This window comes from Rhinopithecus bieti, unplaced genomic scaffold (assembly GCF_001698545.2).
Source record: "Rhinopithecus bieti isolate Rb0 unplaced genomic scaffold, ASM169854v2 scaffold_1467, whole genome shotgun sequence".
NCBI classification, from domain to species: domain Eukaryota; kingdom Metazoa; phylum Chordata; class Mammalia; order Primates; family Cercopithecidae; genus Rhinopithecus; species Rhinopithecus bieti.
The window spans coordinates 3,926,672-3,952,883 of NW_016803692.1; the positions used below are offsets into that span (position 1 = coordinate 3,926,672).

At 40.6% G+C, this 26,212-nt stretch overlaps 1 protein-coding gene across 1 annotated transcript in view; it reads left to right on the forward strand.

The window, feature by feature from the left end:
- DDAH1 (dimethylarginine dimethylaminohydrolase 1) overlaps positions 1 to 25,019 on the forward strand; it is a 148,391-nt gene extending 123,372 nt beyond the window's left edge. Inside the window, exons 5-6 of the mRNA XM_017851157.1 lie at positions 18,627 to 18,770; positions 21,920 to 25,019. Coding sequence (XP_017706646.1) covers positions 18,627 to 18,770; positions 21,920 to 22,036 — 261 coding nt within the window. The 3' untranslated portion in view covers positions 22,037 to 25,019. The remainder of the gene's footprint in view (positions 1 to 18,626; positions 18,771 to 21,919) is intronic.
- Positions 25,020 to 26,212: the final 1,193 nt, after the last annotated feature.

The window sequence follows — 26,212 nt, forward strand, 5'->3', positions numbered from 1 at the left end:
ACAATGATTTTTTTAAATCTGCCATGCGTGTATTAAGAAATTAAAACACAAAACCAAATAGCCTCTGAATTTGTAACAACTGTTTATGCTCCCTTTCCTGGCAGCAGTGGCCTCATCTGACAATATTCCCAGAGCTGTATGCCAACAAGGCTAGGGTGGCCAAAATAAAATGTTTTGGCATAATAAGCCAATAAATAATTTGAAGCTATGACACCAAAACAGCCATGCTGAATTTTAGCATTAGTCCCAAGGCAGGAAGAAGGCAAACTTGGCCAAGTAGGAGAAAGGGAATAATGTGCTTTTTTTTTTTTTTTCTTTTGGGCTTTCAAGAAAATGTCAAAGGGGAAAAGGAAGAAATTATATTTAAAAGTGCTGTTCATCCTGTCCACTATATACCAGACCATCAAAAAGTATTAAACTGACTCTATAGGATATTATAGGGGTAATCATCTGTTGGATGGTTGGCCACATAGCCTCATAAGGGGCCTTTCAATCCAAGACTCTAGCTTCTGAAAGAACAAGTCTGTAAGTGACCTTAAATTAGTGGTTCCTAGTGAGAGAGTGGTTTAAAGTCATCTGAGTAGCTTTCTGAAAACACTCTACCCTGGGTTTATCTCAGAAAATGCTCATGTTCTGAGTCTGGTATGGAACCCAGGCATCTGCATTTTTTTAAAAGCTCCACAGGTGATTCTAATGCACAGGCCAAGTTGAGAGCCACTGCTTTCAAGGATACCTGCAACTTCCAAAAGTACCTAGCTTAGAATCCCGAATAATGTGCACCTGAAGAAGCCAACTTTTTTGTCATATAGGTGCAAAATAACATATCCCGATTACATTATCAGTAAAAGTAAAGAAAATATTCAAATTAAAGCCATAGAAAGCTAGAAACTTCTTAGGTTTTTCCTGCCCAGAATTCAACATTGTATAAACTTGAAATATAATACCTAACTGGGTAATAATTTGGATGCCATGATTTAATCTATTTGACATGCTAAAATTCCTCATTAAAATATTCCAAGTTACCAAAATCACTAATGTTATCATTTTCTGAGAACAGGAAGCTTGCATTTGACTCATGTTGCCATACCTCCTCCCCCAACACACACACACACACACACACACACACAGAAAAACCTAACAACAGGACCTGACCTTACTGTGTGAGGATATAGCCAAAAAGGGGGAAAAAAAAGTTAAACTTCACACTATTACTGATATTAGAGAATACCTTACTTTTTAAAATAATCATATGTTGATTCTACTAAAGAAGCGTAATTGCCTACAGGTTCAAAATGCCCATGAGGACAAAGCAGAGAACTTAGAATCCATTTCATGGATTGGCATTCTGGCTTTGCCTCCAGCTCTCCCTGTGCGACCCCTATCTCCTATACTCGTTCTCTTCTTGAAAAAACAAAGTTGAATCAGCCTCACTAGGAATTGAAAGTGTTGTTTCTTCCCGTTGGAAATTCATAATGGCCAGTCAAGGTGAAATACTGTGTCTTAAACCTAGGATAGAGTGAACAACTACTTGGCAAAAAGTAGCAACCATATAATTATAAAGCACTAGCGGTGAGGATTATTTTAGAGTGGGCTCACTGCAGAATCTATTAATGTGATGTTGTCCTTTCAGTGCCTGGAAGTGATGGAACATCTGTTTTTTGGCGTTTTTTTTTTTGGCTCTGTCGCCCAGGATGGAGTTCAGTGGCGCAATCTCGGCTCACTGCAAGCTCCACCTCCCGGGTTCACGCCATTCTCCTGCCTCAGCCTCCTGACTAGCTGGGACTAGAGGCGCCTGCCACCACGCCCGGCTGATTTTTTGTATTTTTAGTAGAGACAGGGTTTCACCATGTTGGCCAGGATGGTCTCAATCTCCTGATCTCGTGATCCACCCACCTCGGCCTCCCAAAGAGCTGGGATTACAGGCGTGAGCCACCGCGCCCAGCCGGAACATCTTTGTATCTGTTTGTGCTTAGCAATGTTTTTATGCCTGTTTGAGGAAAACCACAGAAAGATTCCAACTTCATTCCATTTTCTTAGAAGAAGCTTCAGTTACATATATAACTATTCAGTTGGATATCTAAAAAACATAATTTTCTAATTCATACATAAAACTAATAGGAAAAGTAGCTAAGATTTTCAAAATCTCTTATTACTGTCTCTTCTGCAAAAAGACTTTTAAAACAGCAATTGAAAAGACATCACAGTGGTAAGATTTACTGAGCAGCAACTATTAATATACGAAAGATACTATCCCAAGCACAGGGATACTGAGTCGGATGAGAAATGATCTCTGCCCTCAAGGCTGCTCCCATTTAGCTGGAGAAACAAGAGAGAACATTAAAAGATAAAAACTGTCACCGTGCAACACAACATAAGTGCCTAATAAATGGTTCAGGGTCCTAGGAAAGGTGGTAGGAGTTCTGGAGAGGGTGTGATCAACCAGAAGCAAGACTCCAAGTCTGAGTTCACCTAAATGAACGTAAGCCATAGTTGGCACAGAAGAGTGGTGGTTATTACAAACAGAACAATCTGGGGGAGTGTCTACAGTACAATCAAGAGACAATGGCTGGAATGGGGGCTGTATGCAGGGAAACAGAGAGAGATAAGGTCAGAGATACAAGTTGGGGCTGCTTCAAATGATCTTGGCCAGTGAAACTGGGGTTTTCTTATCTGTGGGCTGTGAGGAACAACACAGATATTTTTTAGCAGAGGAGTAGAAGCTGAAGGTGTTTTTTCAGAAAGATCTGTCTGGAACAGTTCCTGTAATGATGTAACAGGAATAAAGATTAGGAGTAATAAAACTAGCTGATGCCATTGCACAGCACAGTCTATGAATAAATGAATGGAGGATCTGTACTAGGAAAGTAGCTGTGAAAGTGGAAAGGGCAGTGTGGAAAGTGAGGCCCACTTAGAGAAGTAACAGAACATCGTGACTGATGGACTTTAGAGGGAGAAAAAGGGACCAGATCAACACTTTGGCAGATAATTACAGAATTCCTGATCTGTGCCCCTGGGGACAATGATGAACAAAATGACTTCAGAAATAACTACCACAATGGCGTGCCTTTCGTAGACTTTTTGGAAAAGAGTTTAAACTCTCCTTGTCACCATGAATTCAGCTCTCCTCATTCACAAAGTAACAAACCATCAAAAATTGGTGGGCAAATATTGCTGGATTTCACTGACCTAGATTCACATTTTGGGAATGGAGCAGTACTCAGATATGACAGCAGCTCTGGTAGGCATCTGATGCCTAAGCTTGTAAGACACTAATGGGGTTGGCTTCCATTTCAGTTTCCATTGGCAGCAGTGGAATCAGTGCTCACTCAGGTCTGGAGTCTGTCCTTTATCCTTTTCCATTTATTTTCATGTGTTACTCTCTCTCAAGGCCCACCAAAAAAATCACCTTAAAAACATTTGCATGCCTTCCATCTCTAGCAGTGTCAGATTGAATTGATCTGGCAAAAGACTCCAAAAAAAAAAAGGATGATTTCTGTCTCATGGGCTGAGATCGTACATCACAGCATGACCTGTGTGATACTCTCAGCCATGCCAACACCAGTACCTTTGGTGTTGAAGGGATTAGGAAACATGTCAGTTGAGCTGAAAGGAGGAGGGTTGTGAGTTTTAGGTTACTGTTTCTCTGTGGAAATCACATGTATTAAATGCCGTAGGTGTTGATAAGTATCCTATTGCTTGGCTGAAGGTTAATAAAGCATAGGGTGAAACATAGACACTAAATTAGAAGTGACATTTTGACCGTGAATTATTCTGCAGCCTCTGGGGAAAACTTCCCCACTACATGACACCATACTAGAATTTGGATCATCCTTAGAAATACTGACATGCAAAAGAAACACATTAAACTTGCTACCACCCTCCTGCAAAACCATCCCACTACCATTACCCTGCTCTTAATCACTTACTGTTTTTCCCTGTTTTCATCTTTCAAAATGTTGTATTTGTCCAATAATCTTTAAGAATATTTCTAAATCTCATTTTCTCAATTATGGTTCTGTTGCTGCTGCTGGGTCCCCATATTACTCACCACACTATCTGTCTGCAAATGTTCAAGGCAGCTTTGGAGATAGATTACAACAGCCATTCCCTTTATCTCGTCCTGAAGTGGGACCAAGTTTAAACCTGTGACCACATACTCAGAGGTGACTCACCGTTATAGGGTTCCAAAAACAACAACAACCGAAAACAATTTAGGAGCTAAATGAAAAGTGCTGAATCTATCACAGTTTTTGTATGTTTTCTAACCACTCATTTCTTTTTTATCCACACCCTGGCAAACGATAAGAACTCAATAAAGTTCAGCTACTACCAGTCATATTATCAATAGCAGTAACAATACCTGTTAGGTGTGAAGATCATATATATATATATATACACACACATACATACACGTATATATATACACACACACACATATACACACACACACACACACACACACATATATATATATTTTTTTTTTGAGACAGAGTCTTGCTCTGTCGCCCAGGCTGGAGTACAATGGCACAATCTTAGCTAACTGCAACCTCTGCCTCCCGGGTTCAAGCAATTCTTCTTCAGCCTCCTGAGTAGCTGGGATTACAGGCACGTGCCACCATGCCCAGCTAATTTTCTTATTTCTTTTTTTTTTTTTTTTTTTTTAGTAGAGATGGGGTTTCCCCATGTTGGCCAGGCTGGTCTTGAACTCCTGACCTCAAATGATCCCCCACCTCAGCCTCCCAAAGTGCTGGAATTACAGGCATGAGCCACCACACCCAGCCAGATCATATTAATTTGAATAGTGTAAGTTAGTGGTCCTCAAACTTTAATGTACCCAAGAATCACACATAGTACACATTTAAAATGTACATCCCATTCCTGGGGCTCACAGCAAGAAATTCTGATTCAGCAAGACTGGGAACCATGGCGTGATTCTGATGCAGGTAATCCATATACTGTGAGAACACTGGCTCTGTCTGGAGTTCACCAGATATCAGTTTCTACATGAGGGCAGGGAGAGAAAATCTATTCCTAAATTGTTATGTCCTTGAACAGAAAATGTCACCTAAAATCATTCAGAATAATATCGTATTGAGTAAAATACCTGGCACGTTAGAGAAATAGCTCTCATATGAAGGAAAATCAGGCATAACTCCCCTAGATTACTGAAATACAAGTTTTATGAAATGCTAACCTTTCTCTAAAATGCTGTCTTTTTAGAAAGAAATGCCTACAGAATGAAAGATTTTCATTTATCACATTTTCCATATAGTGCTTTTCTCTCTGTTGATAACATATGTATGTTAAAATATCTTGTATCTGCAGTGTTTTTATTATGTTCATTCTCATTAGGCACACAGTCCCTCAGACATAGAGAAACGTCTGCCTTCCTTGCCAGCTCAGAAGTCCTGTGGTATGATACTAAATACATGATACTAAATTCTACAAGAAGGAATAGTGGCAGGAGGAAGGAAACCCAGATCTCTGTTTGGGGAAGAAGTTTGTCCGGTCCCATCCCTGAAGCTTGTTAGAAAGAATTTGAGAAAGGTCTCTGGAGAGCAACCAAAGCTGATGAAAGTTGGAAGTTCGGTGACTGGTGTGGATTGCACAGAAGGATAACGCAAAAGTGTGGACTGGCAGCTCTTTTCTCTTCATTGAAGGCTGAGCTCTGAGTGAGTGTGTCTTTTAAAGGAAATTGTATCAGGAGACTTTAGGAGGGTTTTCAGAGTTATTGAAATGCTGAAATACGGATAGACTACGGAGGAAAGAGGACTTGAACTTTTTGAAAAAATTTTATTGGCCGGGCGTGGTGGCTCATGCGTGTAATCCCAGCACTTTGGGCGGCCGAGGCAGGTGGATCACAAGGTCAGGAGTTCAAGACCAGCCTGGCCAATATGGTGAAACCTCATCTCTACTAAAATACAAAAATTAGCTGGGCATGGTGGTGTGTGCCTGTAGTCCCAGCTACTCGGGAGGCTGAGGCAGGAGAATCGCTTGAACCCAGGAGCTGGAGGTTGCAGTGAGCCAAGATCGCGCCATTGCACTCCAGCCTAGGCGACAGAGTGAGAATAGAGAATACATCTCCAAAAAAAAAAAAAAAAATTAGTTTTATTGTGACATAATTTCCTTACAATAAAATTACAATTTTAAATGGATAATTCAATGAGTTTTGACAAGTGTATGCAGGTGTATTAAGTCCAATAGAGCTTTAAATTTTCATATTTGAATCTTTTACAAGATGCATTTGTAATAGTGTGATAATTTTAAAACATGTTTTAGAAGAACTGACATTGTATAATCACACCTCACCTCACAAAAACAGCTTACAAAGATACATAAAGTACAGCAAAATAACATAACTAAAAATACAAGGGAAAGATGATATAAAACAAGAAACAAGAATAAGGATTTTAATTGGAGCTGAGTTGGAGAATACACACCATCTACTGATCATATGGTTTTTGTCCTTCATTCTGTTGATGCAGTATATCATGTTTTTTTATTTATGTATGTTGAACCATCCTTACATCCTTGTGCCTTTGGGATAAATCCCACTTGATCATGGTGTAATATCTTTTTGATATGCTGTTGGATTTGGTTTGCTAGTATTTTGTTGAGGAGTTTTGTGTCTATGTTCATCAGGGATATTGGCCTGTAGTTTTCTTTTTTTGTTGTGTCTTTGTCTAGTTTTGGTATCAGGGTAAATCCTGGCCTCAAAAAATGAGTTAGGAAGAATTCCCTCCTCTTATTTGGATCCACTCTCTTTTCTTCTTGGTTAGTCTAGCAGTTTATCAATTTTCTTTATTTTTTCAAAAAAAAACAACTTTTAGTTTCATTGATCCTTTGTATTATTTTTTTAACTCTCTATTTCATTTAATTCTGTTTTGATCTTTATTATTTCTTTCCTTCTACTAGTTTTGTGTTTAGTTCTTGCTTTTCTAGTTCCTTGAGGTGCAACGTTAGGTTGTTGTTTTTGAAATCTTTCTACTTTTTTAATGTTGGCATTTGTTGGTATAAACTTCCCTTGTAACAATGCTTTTACTGTATCCCATAGTTTTTGGTAAGTTGTGTTTCCATTTTCACTTGTTTCTGGAATTTTTTTTATTTCTTTCTTAATTTCTTCATTGACCCTGTATTCATTCAGGAGCATGTTGTTTAATTTCCATGTATTTGTAGTTTTCAACATTTCTCTTATTGCTGATTTCTTGTTTCATTCCATTATGGTCAATAAGAGAATTGCTATGATTTTGATTTTTTAATATTTGTTGATACCTGTTTGGGGCCTAATATCTATCCTGAAGAATGTTCTTCATATGCTGATGAGAAGAATGTGTATTCTGCAGCTGTCGGATGAAATGTTTCACAGATGTTTGGTACATTTGGTCTAAAGTGCAGTTTAAATCTAACGTTTCTTTGTTCACTTTCTGTCTTTTGCTGAGAGTGGAGTGTTGAAGTCTCAAAGCTATTATTGTATTGGAGTCTGTCTCTCCCTTTAGATCTAATGACATTGAGTTGTGTTGGGTTGTGTTGTGTTACATTACGTTATGTTACGTTACTTTATGTTATTTTTGAGACAGGGTCTCACTTTGTCACCCAGGCTAGAGTACAGTGATACAATCTTGGCTCACTGCAACCTCTGCCTCCCAGGCTTAAGCCATCCTCCCACCTCAGCTTTCCAAGCAACTGAGACTGAGGCATGCACCACCATGCCCAGCGAATTTTTGCATTTTTTGTAGAGACAGGGTTTCACCATGTTGCCTAGGCTGGTCTTGAACTACTGAACTCAAGTGATCCACCCACCTCAGCCTGGCTGAGGTGCTGGCTGAAATTACAGATGTGAGCCACCATACCCAGCCAACATTTGCTTTTTATATCTCGGTGCTTCAGTGTTAGGTGCATATATATTTAGAACTGTTATATCCTCTTGCTGAACTGATCCATTTATCATTACATACTAACCTTCTTTGTGTCTTTTTATTTTTTTCATTAAAAATCTGTCTTATCTGATATAAATATATCTACTCCTGCTTGCTCTTGGTTTGTTTGTGTGGAGTATTTTTTCTGTCCCTTTACTTTCAGCCCATATTTGTCTTTTTATAGGTGAAGTGAGTTTCACTTCACCTAGGTGAAGGCAGCATATAGTTAGATCATGGGTTTAAAAAAAAATTGTAATAACCCTCATTACTTTGGATAGGTCACAAGTTTTTTAATCCACTCAGCCATTCTATATCTTTAAGTTAAAAATTTAAGCCATTTACATTCAAGGTTATTATTGATATGTGAGGACTTATTCCTGTTATTTAATGGCTTTCTGGATGTTTTGTATATCCTTTGTTCTTTTCTTTCTCTCTTACTATTTATCATTGTGGTTTGGTGGTTTTCTGTAGCGGTAACATCTGAATCCTTTCTCTTCCTCATTCATGTGTTTGCTGTGCCAGTAAGTTTTATACTTTTGTGTGCTTTCATGATGGAAGGTATTGTTCTTTCACTTCCAGGAAAGGACTTCCTCAGGCATTTCTAGGAGGGCTGGTCTCTTGGTGATGAATTCCCTCAGTTTTTGGTTGTTTGGGAAACTCTTAATTTGTCCTTCATTTACGAAGGATAATTTTACTGGATATAGTACCCTTAATTGGCAGTTTTTTTCTTTCAGCACTTTGAATATATCATCCCATTTTCTTCTGGACTGTAAAGTTTCAGATTAGAAATGTGCTATTAGTCTGATGGGGATTTCTTTGTGTCTAGATGCTATAGTAAGCCATTCTCACATTACAATAAAGAACTACCTGAGAGTAGGTAGTTTATAAATAAAAGAGGTTTAATTGACTCACAATTCTGCCGGTTGTACAAGAGGCATGGCTGGGAGGCCTCAGGAAACTTATAATCATGGTGGAAGGGTAAGGAAGCACCTTCTTCACATGGTGGAGCAAGAGGAAAAGAGAGTGAAGGGGGAAATGCCACACACTTTTAAACCATCAGATCTTGTGAGAAATCACTATCATGAGAACAGTAAGAGAGAAATCTGCCCCCATGACCAATCATCTCCCTCCAGGTCCCTCCCCCAACATTGGGAATTATAATTCAACATGAGATTTGGGTGGGGACACAGAGCCAAACCATATCAGATGTTTTTCTCTTGTTGTTTGTAGAATTATTTGTCTTTGACTTTTGGCACTATATTAGTCCATTTTCATACTGCTTTAAAGAACTCTCTAAGACTGGGTAATTTATAAAGGAAAGAGGTTTAGTTGGCTCACAGTTCTGCAAGGGTAGGGAGGCCTCAGGAAACTTAGAATCACGGTGGAAGGCAGAGGCGAAGCACAGCACCTTCTTCACAAGGCAGCAGGAAGGAGAATGAATGCAGGAGGAACTACCAAACACTTATCAAACTATCAGATCTCATGAGAACTCACTCACTATCATGAGAACAGCATGGGGGGAACCGTCCCCATGATCCATTTACTTCCACCTGGTCTCTCCCTTGACACCTGGGGATTATGGGGATTATAATTCACGATGAGAACTGGGTAGGGACACAAAGACTAACTATATCAGACAGTTTGACTATAATATGCTGGGGAAAGATCTTTTGGGGTTGTATCTATTTGGGAATCTTTGAACTTCCTGTTTCTAAAACTCTTTCTAGACTTAGGAAGTTTAAAGATATTATTTTGTTAAATTGTTTTTCTATGCCATTAAACTTCTCTCACCCTTTGAACACCCAAAATTCAAATATTTTGTTGCTTTATGGTGTCCCATAGGTCACATTGACTTTCTTCTTTCTTTTTTTTTTCTTCTTTTTAAAGTTCTGAAATTCTTCTTCTTGATTTAGTATCCTGCTGAAGTTCTCATTGTATTTTTTATTTCATTCATTGAATTCTTCAGTTTCAGGATTTCTCTGGTCCTTTTTTATATGTCTATCTCCTTGGTGCATTTCTCATTCATATCCTGAGTTGTTTTTTAAATTTCTTTTTATTGTTTTTCTGTGTTCTCTTGTATATCATGGAACTTCCTTAATGTTGTTATTTTGAATTCTTTATCAGGCACTTCATAAATTTAATTTTTATTGGAATCTGCTTCTGGAGAATTATTATGTTCCTTTGGAAGTGTCATATTTCCTTGCTTTTTCGCATTTCTGTGTCCTTTCATTGATATCTGTGCATCTGGTGTAACAGTCACTTCCTCCAGTTTCTTAGATTGGCTTTCATAGGGGAAGACATTTTCCTGTAGGTAGATCTATGGTGTTGGTTGGTTGGGGCACTTTTGCTTTTATTCTGGGCATATATAGTGGTGTAGTCTCCACAGAATTTCTTTGGCTATACACCATCAGTGGTGTCTGTGATTTCCTCAGTGGTGCAGGCTTCAATTGTTAGTGGAGGTTATGCTGAGGTTTTCCTGGGGATAGGATGTCAGGTGGGCCGGTCCTCAAGCCCTGCTGTTGGCAGCGGCAGACCAAGCATGCCTGTTCTTGGGTCCCAGGGTGGCATATGTGGGCGCCAGTTTTAGCAAGTCCAGATGGGCTGATTTTGAGGCCTCCAGGCAGCTTGCTTGGGTGCTGGTTATGGCAGCAGTGTGCCAGATGACTGGATGAGTCCTCAGGCTCCCCATGGGCACTCACTTATAATTGCAGTGGCTGCAATGGGCTTGGCAGCCCAGTCCCCAGTCCTCCAGGTAGTACATGCAGAAGATTGTCAGCAGTGGTGGTGGTAGCAGGTTGGGCAGACCTTCAGGTCCTGGGAGGATTGCCCAGATGCCAGCAGTGGTAGATAGGGTGAGGCAATCCCCCAGCCTCCAGACAGCATGCCTGGGTTTCAGCAGCAGATTTTCTGGACCTGTTGTTAGGCCCTCTGATAGCATGCATGTGCACCTGGGTCAACCAATGGGGAGGGGCAATCCCTAGGCCCCCAGGCAATGTGCATGGGCACTGGGGGAGGACAGGGGTGGTGCCAGGCTAGGCAGGCCTTTTCTCAGGCCCTCTGTGGGGCCCGTGGGCCCAGGCTGTGGTGAACAAGGCAGAGCAATTCCCAAGCCCCATATGGCTATGGCAATGGTGGCAGCCTGTCCTCAGGACACATGCTAGTGTGAGGTAGCCCTTCTACTATGGGAGCAGGGTTTTCTGTCAGTAACAGTGGCCCCAGGAAGTCAGATTTCATGCTCTGAAAAACGTGCTTCAGCTCCCTTTGTGTCCCCAGTGTGCAGGACAATGTGTGGGCTAGAGTGCTAGAGACCCTGCCACTCTACTGGGTCCAACCTGCATTGCACCCTGCAGCCCTCTGTCAGTGGGGCTCCAGGGATGTGAAGATACAGGGGTTGCTGGGTCCCAGGACACAATGCAGTCTGGTGGGAAATGGGCTCTCTAACTGGCTGGCTATCTGTCCAGGACTAAGTGGGTACATGGGACCCAAGTGGGCTCCCTCTCTGGAGCAATGCTGCCACACGGACCCCGGGAATACCAGTTTCAGGGTCCTTGGGGTTTGAGAGACTCTCATGACAAGGATTTCGGGAGTCAGTGTGGGAACAGGGACCACTGGGAATCTCTCACTTACCCTTTCCTCTCACTAGGGACCCTCTCTGGACTCCCAGCTGATTCCAGCCAGGCTGTCTACCTTGCCTCCCTCTCTTTCACTATCTCAGGTGTTTTCTGTCACTTCTCTGCTGAATTCCAGCATTCTCTCTTAGATGTCTATTCAAAGTATGATAATCTACTTGCTATTTTGGCTCTTCTTTGCTGGGGAAACAGGTGTCCAGCGCCTCTAGTCAGTCATCTTAAAGCCCTTCTCAGGCAGTGTTCATTTTGAACTAGTCTGTGGAAAGACTATAAAACATGAAAATATGCTATCAGTTTTAGAATGGTATCCATAGCTATATTGGCTCAGCCTTAAAAAGACCTCCAGGGCTTGATGCTGGTATGTTGTCAGGTTCTCAATACACTCTTGATGGATGGATAAATAAATGAATGATTTTAGATACGCAGTAGCAATGAAAAGTGTACTTGGGCATCATATATTGTATCAATAGAGTCTGTAGTCAGTTGTTTTTAATATTGGTTTAGCTTTGATATGTTAAGATGGGTACATTATGTATTTATATATATATATGAAAGATCAATTATGAGTGACCCAAAACCGTGCTTTGAATATTCCCTAAACATCTCTAACTACCTTTTATATACCTTTGCTTCAGAGTTTGACCAATAAGTTCTAAATTGTTCCACGAAACAACATAGCCCAGGATTTTTTAAAACATAATTACCGTAATACAAAGAAAGCATGAGTAAGAAGCAAGAGAATGGAGTGGGCTTTCAGTCCTTTGGATGCGAAAATTCCCAGAAATGTTGGGAACTGCCGGAAATGCCTGGTTGTTAATGCAACTTGCCATGCAGATTCTCTTGGGCTGAAAGCCAGACAGTTCCCATTCTATTTTGTGACAGCTCCACCCTGGGGAGCAAGGCCAATTCCTCCAACCAGCAGCTGTGTAACAGACCATGACAGCGTGGCCACGATGATTGTTAGAGCCATTTCCTCTCTACAGCTGTGTGCCTTCTTCATTAAGGAGTTGCTGATGATAAAAGTGAGGTTGACTCTCTTTTTACTGCTAGCATACTCTTCATGAGCTTGTCCTGCCTTAAATGATAGATTTTCATCTCCTGAAGGCATCTCTTTCCCTTTCCCACCTCACACTGCCATTGTGCCGAGCCCGAAGAGGACGTACCATAAAAGATTGTTGAACAGAGCTGACAACCAATTGAGCCAATCCCAATAATAATCGCTCACACTAGTTTACATAAAGTGGAATCATTCCTTTGGCAAAATTCAGAAAGGGCATTTGGAACAGCAACCTGACTTCTGAGATCTTTCCCCCAAATCCTGTAGAACTCATTTGTATGATTCAGAGTTGAGTCTGGGGCCTCTCAGGATATCGAGTAATCTGCTCTTAGGGAAAGGAATTTGTGGTGACTGACGTGTGAAGGGTTTAGGTGTGTCTCCTTTCCATTCAGGCTTGAGGCACAGTGAGAAGCAGGAAGTACAGTCCCTGGGGTTGGAAAAACACTACATACAGCACTGGAGCAGTACCACCTCCTTCATGCTTTTTTAGGAAAAAATGTTGGAACACACAACTAAACAGCTCAACAGCTGCATTCTCGGGATATTTGAAATGGTGCTCATCTTTTAACAAAGCCTCTGTGCATCCACAAAGGGCAAACAGAACCTGTTGCTCGGCCTCGCTGTTGCTCAGTCCTCAGGAGCCCGAGCTCTTTGAGGTGATGCCCTACCAGGCGGGATGTGTGAATGCATCTTCACGGTGCCCATTAGGGTGTAAGAAGGGAAAGATGTTCGAGAGCAACACAGCCTTCCTGCATCTTTCTCTGCATGTTCCCTGCTGAATGGCCAGCACCCTGCCTTGTGTACATACATGTGTCTCCTGAACCCAGCTACAAATAAATGGTAAGCTTATTCAGACAATAACAACATACAAGAGAAAGGAAAATAATTACTCTGACAGGAAAGGAGAAACCTGTTTGTTGTCCCAAAAGACAAAATCTCTTTGTGTTTATAATAAGCACCTTTAGCTTTTTCAAGGGGGAAAAGCATATTTCTTGTTATCTACTGTTACCACTTCATAAATACCTTTCATTTAGAAAGGCTATGCCTGACATACCTTGTGTAATTTTTTTCAGTTAAGCAGAACCACTCACTGCTCCAAATGGGGTCTGTTCATTATTAACAGTCATTTTTTGGGCATATTCTTAAATCTATCTTAAAATGATAACCATGGAGTCTTGATAAATTAATAGAAAAGCTTCTCCTAAGGTGCTTTATTGGTTTTGTTAAGACATTTATTTTGAGAGTAAATCTCAGTAGAATTTATCAGTAAATTACTTCATATATTCTCAGCATTAAATTTTTTCCCCACTAAAGATATTATAAGTCCTTTTCTCCCAGTAATGAAAAATTGAAACTGTCCTCCAATAATTCTAAAGTAGGTACTGGCCTTTATGTTACTAAGTATAGGAATGTCCCCCACCAGAACCTTTAAATGATAAAAATAAGGCTTAGAAAAGGAAGAAGCATTACAGAGTGAAACAAAACAGTGATTAGAATTTCAAATACATGCCAGTAACTGAAGAACAATTCAAATAGGAACCAAGTAGGGGAGAGGATTGTTCACTCAAGGAGGTGAGGTTGGAGGTAGGGCAGAGCATGGAAACAGCTATAGTCAACTGGACAGGCACTGTCGCTCCAGTGACACGTGGTACTTTCTGAGATGGGCACAACCTTGGAGATTTTAGTTTGTTTCCTCACTGGTAAACAAGAAGTCAGCACTGATAACAATCCCTGAGAACACTTCCTCTGGAATGTATGACATTCCATACTTCTGCTTTGTAGTCACCACCGGACACGCATGAGTCATGCTGAGAGGTGGGGGACTTGCCCAGACCGCTAGATCCAGTGAATAAAGTCAGGCCTAGGAGATGTAGTCTTGCCATGCTTCTTTCTCTTTCAACTCATCTGGTACTAAGAGACATGGGTGATTTATTTATCTGTAGATAAGGAGTACAATGAAGCATCGCAGACCACGAATTAAAATGGAAAACCAACTGGCAGTTATCTGGTGATTATGAATGGTGGGAGCACTCAGCCTGAATGTGTGGGCCAAAATATGCTACACACAGTTCTCTCATTTGCTTAGAAAAGTAAGTCAATGGGAATAACAGATTTTCTAGATTTTGTTTTGTTTGTGTCTAGGTTGACCAGGCAGCAGTGGTTGTGCATACATGTTGTGAGGATCTCTCTGAGGTCCTCAAACCACTGGGGTCCTACTTAGTAAACCTCTGGCTCAGAGAACTGCCTCCCCAGTGGTCTGGAAGAAATTCTGAACTTCTCGGGTAAACTAGCTCCAATTTGTATGACAGGATGACCGTCCAGTTCTGACTGCAAACATCAGCAGACTGGCCATCTTGGTCCACCCTCAACAGCACATAATAAGCAGAGATTTAGACATAGTGGAACCTCATTCCCTGCAACTGGAAAAAAGCATGTTTGTGAGACTGACCAAAAGCTATTGTCTAGAAGTCTCACAAATCGTAACTGCCACCTTGCATATCAAGGCAGCCCTACTCTACTGTGAAGAAGTCAGTCTGCCCATAGGGTTTCTGGACTATTTTACTCAATTGGGGTCACAGCCTGACAGAGGCCTATGTGTTCAGTTTGATATACACAAAAGTTTTTCTTTTCTTTCTTTCTGTGAATGCCCTTAGGTGCCACATACTCTGTAGGTAATTCCAGGTCCACCCCTCTGTTGTCTTACTTTGTCATCCAGAGTCATTTTAGTTAGGACCACAGAGTATAGTGCCCTTCTGTATGGCTTTGAAAAACAGACAAACCTTGACCTCATTGATTTTAGCCATGTTTTTTCACATTAAAAATAATGAATTGTATTTCTATTTCTGGACATAGACCATACCTTGTTTCTCTGAGGGAATTCAATTGTTTACCCATGTGATTGACCACATAGTTCATCACATGCCCTCCTGAGGTTCTCCATAGCTTTTAAAAAGGTGAAAGGAACGAAGAAACGAACCAGTTAGTGCAAACGTATTTTGGTCAACTGCTATATGTCAAGTGACTCTCAAGAAACAAAGAGGGAAGTGAACTGACTTTTATTACACATTTAATTTCTGCTAGAAGCTTGTGCTAAGCATTTTATGTACATTATCTGTTTTGGGTTTTTTTTTTAAATAATCCTCAGGGTTACCGTGTGGAGGATAGGTATAGCATTCCCATCCCATTTTACTGCTGAGAGAATTGAGGCTCACAGGGCATACGTGACTTTCTCAAAGTCACACAATTAGTGTGCGGCTGAGCAAGGCTTCAGACCCAGACCTTTCTGACTCTAAAGCCCATGCTCTGTCCACCTCATTATGCCTGGACCTGCATTCAAGGAGGTAGCAGTCTGGTTGAAGAGAGAGAAACTGCACAAAAACTCATAGTAAAATTTGTCCTTATTCCAAAAAGTTTGGGAACTTTATAGCTATTATTTCTCTAAGGGATCTAGGTAGAAGGGATGCTAAGCCTGCAACACTACTAGATTATGTGTTAACGTAGGCCTTAGAAAGAAGGAAGCTGAAGAAGTAATTGTGCGAATATGGTGGGTCTAGTCTTTTGTGGTTTTTAAGACTAAGGATTAGACTCCAAGACAGATTATCTGTGGCTCAGGCTGGAGTGCAGTGGCACTAACTCGGCTTACTGCCACCTCTATGATCTTCCCACCTCAGCCTCCTGAGGAGGTGGGACTACAGGTGTGTGCCACCACACGCAGCTAATTTTTTTGTAGAGACAGGGTTTCGCCATGTCGCCCAGGCTGGTCTCAAACTCCTGGGCTCAGGCGGTCTTCATCCGTTCCCTTGCACACAATAATAAATGGAAGCTGCTATTACTGTGTTTTGGAAGCAACCAAAAAGAAAATCTGCATAAGAAGAACTAAATTACAGTTCATAACAAAGGAGCTACTTGGGTCTGTTTTTTTTTTTTTCTCTCAAGCTTCTTCATATTATTTCTGGGCATATCCATTTTATAAAGAGGGCTAAATTGAATATGTTGTTAATTTTCTTAGAAAAGTTAATCTTTAGGAGTGTCTTTAACTTCTTAATTGCCCACATGTTGGATTAGACCTAAGGTTTCTAATCAGGGCTGTAAAGAAAGACCTGCTCCATAGGTGATCCACTCTATGGGCCTATCCCTTCAAGAACAATTTAAATTCAAAAGTGCAAGAAAGGTGTCCAGTTAAGTCCTTTACCTATACCAGACTGTAGCGAGTCATAATAGGATTACATATAAGAAAAGAATTAATGGTACTGCCAGAGAGTAAATAATAAGTACCAAGTGAATGTGAAAACGTAGGTGTTATGTAGTTTGTAGGAGATAGTTTGCTGCTACAGAAGTTGAGAAAGAGCAAAGTGAGATGATTAAGAAACGTTTTGAGTTGCACAGATCTGGGTTTGAATCTACCTGTAGGACCTTGAGCAAGTTATTTGACCTCTCTCGGTGCAGTTTCTTCATCTGTAAAATGAGAATTTTGAGATTAGATAATAAATGTAAAATGTTTGGCGTGGTGCCCTGCTAGTTCTTATCGTTATATAATGATCTATTTTTCTGTCAGTTTCCTCCACTAAACTGTAATCTCTTGGAAAACTGGGTCTGGGTCCTGTTCATTTGTATGTCTCAGCCTTTCATACAATGCTTAAGCTCATCCCCATTCTTGATGTCACCTTCCATGTGAAGGGTATTCCATTATGGGATTGCTCTTGGCCTTTCTCCATCCTTGACATATTCCACACTAGAAGTGAATGATTTACCTGACTGGTGAGTCAGGAAGGACTTACTGTGTGTCGCTCTTAGGAATGAATTTTCTACAGGAAGCATGCTGTCTCTCTTCTGCTCTTCATACCATAAATCTTACTATCCAGTGCACCCATGACTGAGTGGGCATGTCTACCTAGTAATATGAAGCACATTTCCACACAAACACTGAAAAGTAAAAGTAGATGGGACCATAAAGGTAGATTAGAACGAGATTGTGGAAAACATCATGTTATACCTTCCTAGCATGACATTTCAGTAGATTCCTTAAAACTGTATGGATATTGATAAAGAGTAGAAAGAGTCTATATGACTAAACCCCAAATAATATTTGTTTTTGTGGGTTTTTTAAATTTGGATTTTCTTGTTGTTAGGGGGAGGAGTATTGTTTTTTGAGAGTTTTGATTATGTTGAGGAGGTAAGGATGAGGTATCAATATTTTAAATTTTGTGCAGAGTTCATTTTGTGTTGTTTTAAAGTTATGTTATGCTAAAAGATACTAAGTTCATCATTTGAAAGAACAGACCTGCCGAGAAGGTTTTTTTTTTTCTTTCCAGTTGTGGTCCAGGGACCCTCTGCCTCAAAGTTATCTGTAGGGCTTTCAAAATGCAAAATTCCTATGCCTCACCCCAAATCTGCCAAACCAGCATTCCCTAAGGGTGAGGCCTGGAAATATGATTTTCTCATTCTCCCCAGGTGGCTTTTATGCTCATTGTATTAACGCCATCACTTGCCAATGAACAGGTGAATTCAGTTTAAAAATATATGAAGAGCAAAGCGTGTGTGTGTGTGTGTGTGTGTGTACACACGTGCGCACACATGTGGTGTTACTGCTAAATCAGATTCACATTATTGACTATTCTGATTACCGGTATGGCCCTTCTTTCCTATACAGGAGGCAGCCCTGCTTACTCAGCCAAAGATAGTAAAACCCCTGCTGGGCCTTACATGTGCCATTTTTTGTCTTACTGATAGGTCTTCTGAACAAAGACTAAAAAAATAATAGACAGTTTTAAAACCTTAAAAGAAAAGAGAGACAAGCACATACTTTTAAAGAACAACAAAAACCTTTGCAATTCTTCCAAAGACTCATAGCTTAATCAAGTTTTCCTTGTCTGGTTCTAAGTGACTGGAGGTAATAGATGGGAATTTGAACAGAGGAACAGCCTAAAGTGTCAGTTACAAGCTTGTATCCTACCACACTGCCTTCCTTCTGTTTGAAAGTGTGGGGAGATACTCTGCTTAGGCCTGCTTTGTTTCTCTTTATAGATCATGCAACAGATGAGTGACCACCGCTACGACAAACTCACTGTGCCTGATGACATAGCAGCAAACTGTATATATCTAAATATCCCCAACAAAGGGCACGTATTGCTGCACCGAACCCCGGAAGAGTATCCAGAAAGTGCAAAGGTAAAAAAATATCCCTTCTGGCCACTGCAGCTGGGTCGGCCTCCCTGGGGATTCTTTCATAATGGAGTGACCAATAGGATCCTCCTTTTCCTCTATACATATCAAACCATTAAGAAAAGGAAGGATAATGCAATTTAGGGCATAAGGAAAATGTGTTTCACTTTTCTCATTCATGTCATTGCTCACTAATGTATGCATAGTAATTGAGATGATCATGCCGGATAGTCAAAGCTTTTCAAATAATACTCAGATTTTCAAATAAGTACTCACCCAAGTCTATGCCCCAGCTCTGATTAAATGTACTTTCCCACCCTCAGATACTCATTAAGCATAAAGACCTACAATTAGATGGTCAACGGTATCATTGTTTTCTGACAGAGCTGCTGAGCTGCCCCTCAGAAAAGGGCCATTTGTTTCTTTTCTTTTCTTTTCTTTTCTTTTCTTGTTTTGGAGACAGGGTCTCACTCTGTTACCCAGGCTGGAGTGCTGTGGCACGATCTTGGCTCTCTGCAACCCCACCTCCCAGGCTCAAGAGATCCTCCCACCTCAGCCTCCTGAGTAGCTGGGACTACATGCATACACCACCACACCTGGCTAATTTTTGTATTTTTAATAGAGATGAGGTTTCGTTATATTGCCCAGGCTGGTATCAAATTCGTGAGCTCAAGCAGTCTGCCTGCCTCGGCCTCCCAAAGTGCTGGGATGATAGGCTGACAGGCATGAGCCACCATGCCAAGTCCTTTTTTTTGAAACCGGATCTTGATCTGTTGCCCAGGCTAGAGTGCAGTGGCATAATCATGGCTCACTGCAGCCTCAAATTCCTGGGCTGAAGCGATCCTCCTAACTCAGCCTCCCGAGTACCTGGGACTACAAGCATGCGCCATTACACCTGGCTAATTTTATTTTTTGTAGAGATGGGGTCTCCCTGTGTTGCCTGAGCTACTCTCGAACTCCTGGGCTCAAAGGATCCTCCCACCTCAGCCTCCCAAAGTGCACAGGCATGAGCCACCATGCCTGGCCATTTGTTTCTTTAGGTAGAGGAGTATGAATGACCCAGAGTGGTGGGTGTTCATTGTCAGGGCTGCAGAAAAAAGAAACTGCCCATGTTAGGTAACAAAAAGCTCTTCATTGAAAAGACAGAGCAGGAAGAAATATGGTACGCTCGAAATCAGCCAACTGGTCCCTCCAGGAGTCTCTGTGTTTGTGTTCCAATAAGGGAGCTGTCTCTGGATCTGGAATGCTTTTCCTGGTCTAAGAAAATCTTCCTTGTTTTTCAGCGTACTCTGCCAGTCTCATCTATATACTTTAGTAATTTCGATTTTACCCTACCAAGCAAACATAACAGTGCTCGTCCATAGATTCTTCAAGTGTCCATATCTTCTAGGCACTCAGCATCTCATCTCTGCCCAGAGGAACAAGATATTTATACTATGCATTTCAGAAGAGCTTTTAGTAATCATTGATCTTTTTTTTGTCTTAAGCTTTGCAAATATTAGAAAATATTTTATACTACCTTTTAAATATGCAATATTATATAATTACTAGACTCACTCTCTAATCACAGCCTCTTTCTGAGCAGATAACAAGAAAAGGGTGGGGGGAATACATAGATACTTTTTTCTATTTCCATGGCTGAAAATGTGAACCTGAGGAAAATAGAGGACTCCTGACCCAGGACTGGGGTTTACCCAGCTCTTAGATGAGTAATGGATCTCATACTTTAATGCACATCAGGGTTGCTAAAATTGCAAGTTCCTGGACCCCCACCCTAGAATCTGCAATATCAACAAGCACCCAGTCACAGAACTCACTTTGAGAAATACAGGTCTGAATCATTCATCCCTCTTTAGCCACATTGATCATCTGACCTACCAGATGATTATTCACTGTCCCCCTGATTCAGCCGTGTGTCTCTCAAAAATGACAATAGTATTAATAATATCCCTGTTTACTGAGGGCTTCCCCGGTGCCAGGCAGGGTGCCAGGCATCCCAGGTGTATTATCTTATTCAGTCCTTGTAACAGCCCTATGGGGCAACATTACTATTCCAGTATTGCAGAGAAGTAAGCCAGGCTCAGAGGGAATGCCACTTCACTGAAATAATTCTTTAAGTGGTAGGTTGACAGAACTGGGTTTGGTACCCTACTCTGGCTCCAACATTCTTAATCAACCACTGTGCTGAATTTTAAGAAACACAGTGCTTCCTAAAGAAGCACAGTAGATTGTTATTAGGCAGTACACTTTCAAGTAACTTTGTTTTTAAAAATATGCTTTATTTGATCATCACAGGAAAATCTATTAACTGTTAATTGAAGTTCTGACTTACGCTTTCTATTAGTGTCAAAAGATGCTAATAAAATTTACAACTGTAATTTAAAAGCATTTTAACCTGAAATACTTAAGTTATATCTTGTCAAATTTTTCCAGTGGTGTTGGTAAGAAAATAAACCTAAAGTATAGTTGAGAGGGTTTTAAAGTGTGAAGAGAAGGCCTAGCGTGGTGGCTTATGCCTGTAATACCAGCACTTTGGGAGGCCAAGGCAGGATGATCACTTGAACCCAGGAACCCAAGACCAGCCCTGGCAATATAGTGAGACCCTGTCTCCACAGAAAATAAAAAATAAAAATTAGCCAGGCATAGTGGTGTGTGTCTGTTGTTTGTCCCAGGTACTTTGGAGGCTGAGGGGGAGGATCATTTGAGCCTGGGAAGTTGAGGCTGCAGTGAGCCATGGTCATGCCACTATACACCAACCTGGATGACAGAGCAAGACCCTGTCTCCAAAAATATGTAAATAAATAAAAATAAAGTGTGAGGGGAGAGTAATATTCAGACTGACACATGGCCACCAACTTCCACGTACCACTTAATCTAGCAATGACAATGGCAGAGTAAAGGCATCTCTAGCAAAAACACATTTCTGACACATCTTTGGCCTTGAGGTTAAAGCACAGAGCTAGTGGTTAACCAGTTCCCACCAGCTCTGTGGGGATGACTGTGGGCATGTGTGTGGTTGAGACTGCATGTGTGTCTTGGGATTAAATGAATGAAAAGCCTAGATGCACAAATCAAATTGATTCTCCACTTCTGAGGATGGTAAAACAGGCAGAAACATAATCCTTTTTCTTCCTTTTCCTTGATTCCCACTGTAGGTTTATGAGAAACTGAAGGACCATATGCTGATCCCCGTGAGCATGTCTGAACTGGAAAAGGTGGACGGGCTGCTCACCTGCTGCTCAGTTTTAATTAACAAGAAGGTAGACTCCTGAGCTTCAGAGTCCTCCCTGGTCGGCGGCAAGACCGCACAGGCAAGGCCGATGACTCTGTGCCCACTCCTGTTGTTTTTCTTGACAATCTACTGTGCCACTGTGCTACTAACTCTTGTTTACAAAATTTGATTCTAAGTTGAATTGCTTCATTCAGCACCCCCACCCTTCCTCCCCTCGCGGTGGTACCTAAGCTGTGGATTTGCTAAATGAATTAAGCAACCTAGAAGATATAGAGCTAATGAATTATCAAAATGTGATTAATCATAGTAAGGAAACACTCATTTAGTGTTTGTATTATTGGTGTGAAAATTATTTAGTTCCCAGTATATTCTGAAGAATGTCTTCTTGATCAGTCAGATAAGCTTGTTTGTTTTGTTTTGTTTTGTTTTGTTTCTCTATATCATGAATCATGTTTGGTTCCTGTGAAATTTCCTGGTCCAGGGATCCTCCTCCTTTCTCTTTTACTTCTGAATTTCAGTTAGTTACTTTTGCCTTTCGCTCTTCTATCACAGCCACCTTGGCCTTGGGTAAAACCCAAGGTCTTTCCTTCTGGCTACCTTCCTGCAGGTCCACCCTGTCTGCCATTGTTCTCCTCTGCCTCTGACTACATCTGCCACCAACAACCCTCCCCTCACCCCTGCCAGGGGCAGACAGGCTCCTCAGCAGAACTGTGACTGAAATCAGAGCTGCTGTCTGGGGCAGTGTTAACTACACAGAGGCACATCCTGATAGGGTTTGCCCCTGAGATCTAAATTCCAGAAGTAGGGCACCACACCTAGGAAGGTAAATCCAGTATCAGAAAGTTGCTAAGAGATTAAAGATCAAGAAGCTTGGAAACATCCCATGGAAACAATGTCTTAGAAAGTCTTCAAGTCACATACCCTGAATTTTTGCTTCATTACTGACCATATATGACCTTGGAGGAACTCTTTTTTTTTTTTTTTTTTCCCTTCAACTCATTTCCGTTTCCACCTACCCTGACTCGCCCTGTTTCCAGTCTTCTACCCCTTGCAGTTATCCTGGTCCAGCAAAGTCATTTCTTTCAAAAGAGACATCATGTCTGAAAATGATTACTGGTAGTCCAATATGAGCCAGAGTAAACAGCTCCTCATGGTCAATGAACATGTTCAGGAAGTGATCACCTTGATGCTTGAAACCAACCCCAGACAGTGGACAATTCTACTTTGAAATATCCGTGAATATTTACTGTGGAATCCAATTTAAATTTCTTCTCTAGCCTTTAAATTACACAACTTTCAACTGACACAGGTCTCTTACGAAGAACAATGCGGCATTGAAGGAAGAGATGATTCCTTTACTCAAACCTGCAGGAATCAGCCTATTAACAGGCAGGGGAAACGGTACTTTCCAAGGAATGGTAACTGATCCAGGCACATTATCACACTTCCTAGTCATCTCCACCTTTCCTGTATTGCCTATGGCTTGTTGTTTAAGATTAAGAGTCAAAGAGATTAAGAAATATCACTTCAAGTCTTGCTCTGCTCACCTCTATGTTTGCAGTCAAATATTCCTTATGTTGGTGACCTAAAGAGAATTACTTTCATTCATTTCATTTCCCCTGTAGCAGATGGAAGTGAGAAACCTCTGAGAAAATGAAAACATCCTTAACCACTATCTTTCTCTTTTATTTGATGATTTTATGCCAGAAATTTGTAAAAGTTTTTTCTCCTCCTTCTCTTCCTTGTTGCTTAACTTTTTAATTCATACCATATGCAGATATCCAATTATGTGCATCCTGTGAATAAACCACGTCTTGGTCACTGTCATGTTTTGAACCATCTCATGAGAGATGAATAATATCTTTTTACCAGAGAGAGAATGAATGTTAGCCACATGCCCAAGTTAACAAAGAAAAAATGTTCTCAGCGGTCAAGGTTGCCCTTTTGGGTTAAATCTGGCCCTTCCTTGGCAAAAGCAAAATTCTCCCTGTGAGAGCTCAACATCTCAAACACAACCACAGGAAAATGGCCCAGCCAGCCAGTTTAGGCTTACCAGCATATAATTTTTAATATTTTTACTTCTGCCATCCCAAATCAAAGAACTCTTTTCTATTATGTTTAATCAATTGCAAGCAAAGGGATTTTTCTTTGTAACAATTTGTTCTGCAGAAGACTGTTTTTCACTTTTCCTTTCTTTTGCTTCTTTCTGTTTTTCCTTCTCTGTGTCTGGAGAAATCACTTAGACTCTGTGTGCCTCTTCTGCATTGCATTCTGCTCTGCTACATTACCCGCTAGGCTGGCTTCTTTGGACTCCCTATGTGATTGATGATGTGAAAACCTAAATTACTTGCAGCATAGTATTACTTCTTTGATGTTCTCATTAGCATAATGTTATTTTTGAAAAGGAAAGATACTATCACATAAGTTTTCCTCATGTCCATTGTGATATACACCAATGGATAAACTAACAGAAACTGCTTTTTGACATTAAAAGACATGAGAAATTATATTTAACTAAGTAAAAGTTAAGTCAGAATGACTTGGGTGATGTGATTCAATTTAGTTAAAGGATGATAAAGAGAAAATACATTATTTAGCATTATTTCTTCAGCTATAATGAATTGCTATAGAAATCAGGCAGATCTTTCTAATGTGTATTGATTGGTCTTTGCAGCTACTGTGAACAGATTACTAAGGCCATCTCCTCATCTCTAAGGGAGAAAAATTGTCTGTAGATGAATAATGTAAGGTAGAGAGTTGCATGTAAGTCTTTGTAATTATTTACTCTTTAACATTCTCCAGAACTCAGACATGATTTCAACATGGTGTTAGATTTGTGCATTTTATTTTCCTGACCACCTCATTCCAGTCAATGTATGGTTATCCACTCTGTGTGCCAAAACCAATCATGCCTTTCACGGCCCTTTAGTTCAGAGAAGTTCTGCACTGATTTTTAGTCTCTTGCTGTCTCAATCTTACATGTATACCAATCACAATGGAATAAAACGTGAGTTGTACTGTGATCAACAGCGTATGTCTCTTTTCTTTGCAACAGAAACTGCCATGGGGAATGAAGTCATCATTTCTTTGCTGTCAGTCACGGGATATTTTCTCTCTTGTGCTTGAGGCTATGAACTTAGAAAAATAGTGTACCTGTAAATCAATTGCCATCAAAGCTTGGGTTAAAATAATATTTGAAGTGATACTTCATACTTCAGGCACTTAAAAAGTGTGCATATGCACACTAGGTCAGGAAAGCTTGAGTTCCCCTGTGCCTCTCCTCAAATGGTGTCCCTTTCTTCCCTTTCACTGCTAACCATATTCAGCACATAGTCAGTTACGTGGTTCAGTTATACAGGCAGGTGAAAGATTTTTTAATTTGTTCATACAAGAGTTGTTTTTTTTGTTGTTGTTGTTTGTTTGTTTGTTTTTTGTTTTTTTTTGAGATGGAAGTCTTGCTCTGTCACCCAGGCTGGAGTCCAGTGGCACGATCTCAGCTCACTGCAAGCTCCGCCTCCTGGGTTCACGCCATTCTCCTGCCTCAGCCTCCCAAGAAGCTGGGACTACAGGTGCCCAACACCATGCCCAGCTAATTTTTTGTATTTTTAGTAGAGATGGGGTTTCACTGTGTTAGCCAGGATCTCCTGACCTCGTGATCTGCCCGCCTCAGCCTCCCAAAGTGCTGGGATTACAGGCGTGAGCCATCACACCCGGCCCCTGTTTTTGTTTTATAGTAAGCATCTTTTAGGAAATTTGAAGGTTTTTTAAATGAGGCTTTTTTATTTTCAACAAATTTTTTCAATCTGTATTGTTTTCTTTCAATAATTGTAAAAATAACTCCTTACTGTTAAAATTCAAGCAACACAAAAAACTATAAAAGTAAAGAAAAAACTACCCACGGTTTTATCACCCAGAGATAACTATTATTAACATTTCATAGAATATTTACAGATCTGTAAATAGATATCAGTATAAATATGCAATAATTTTACATAATCGTGCTGTTCTGTAGTCTGCTTCCTTCAACTTAGCAATATTGTAGGCATCTTTCCATCTCAACAAATGTAGATCTATATCATCAGTTTTAACAGCCCTGAATATTCTACAACACGGTTATTCAAGCAGCTCTTTCTAAATTATACATAGTGTTTCATCACAGATAGTCAATATGCCCACATTGCTATTAGCCAGGGGACTTCAGTCTATTAAAAATGTG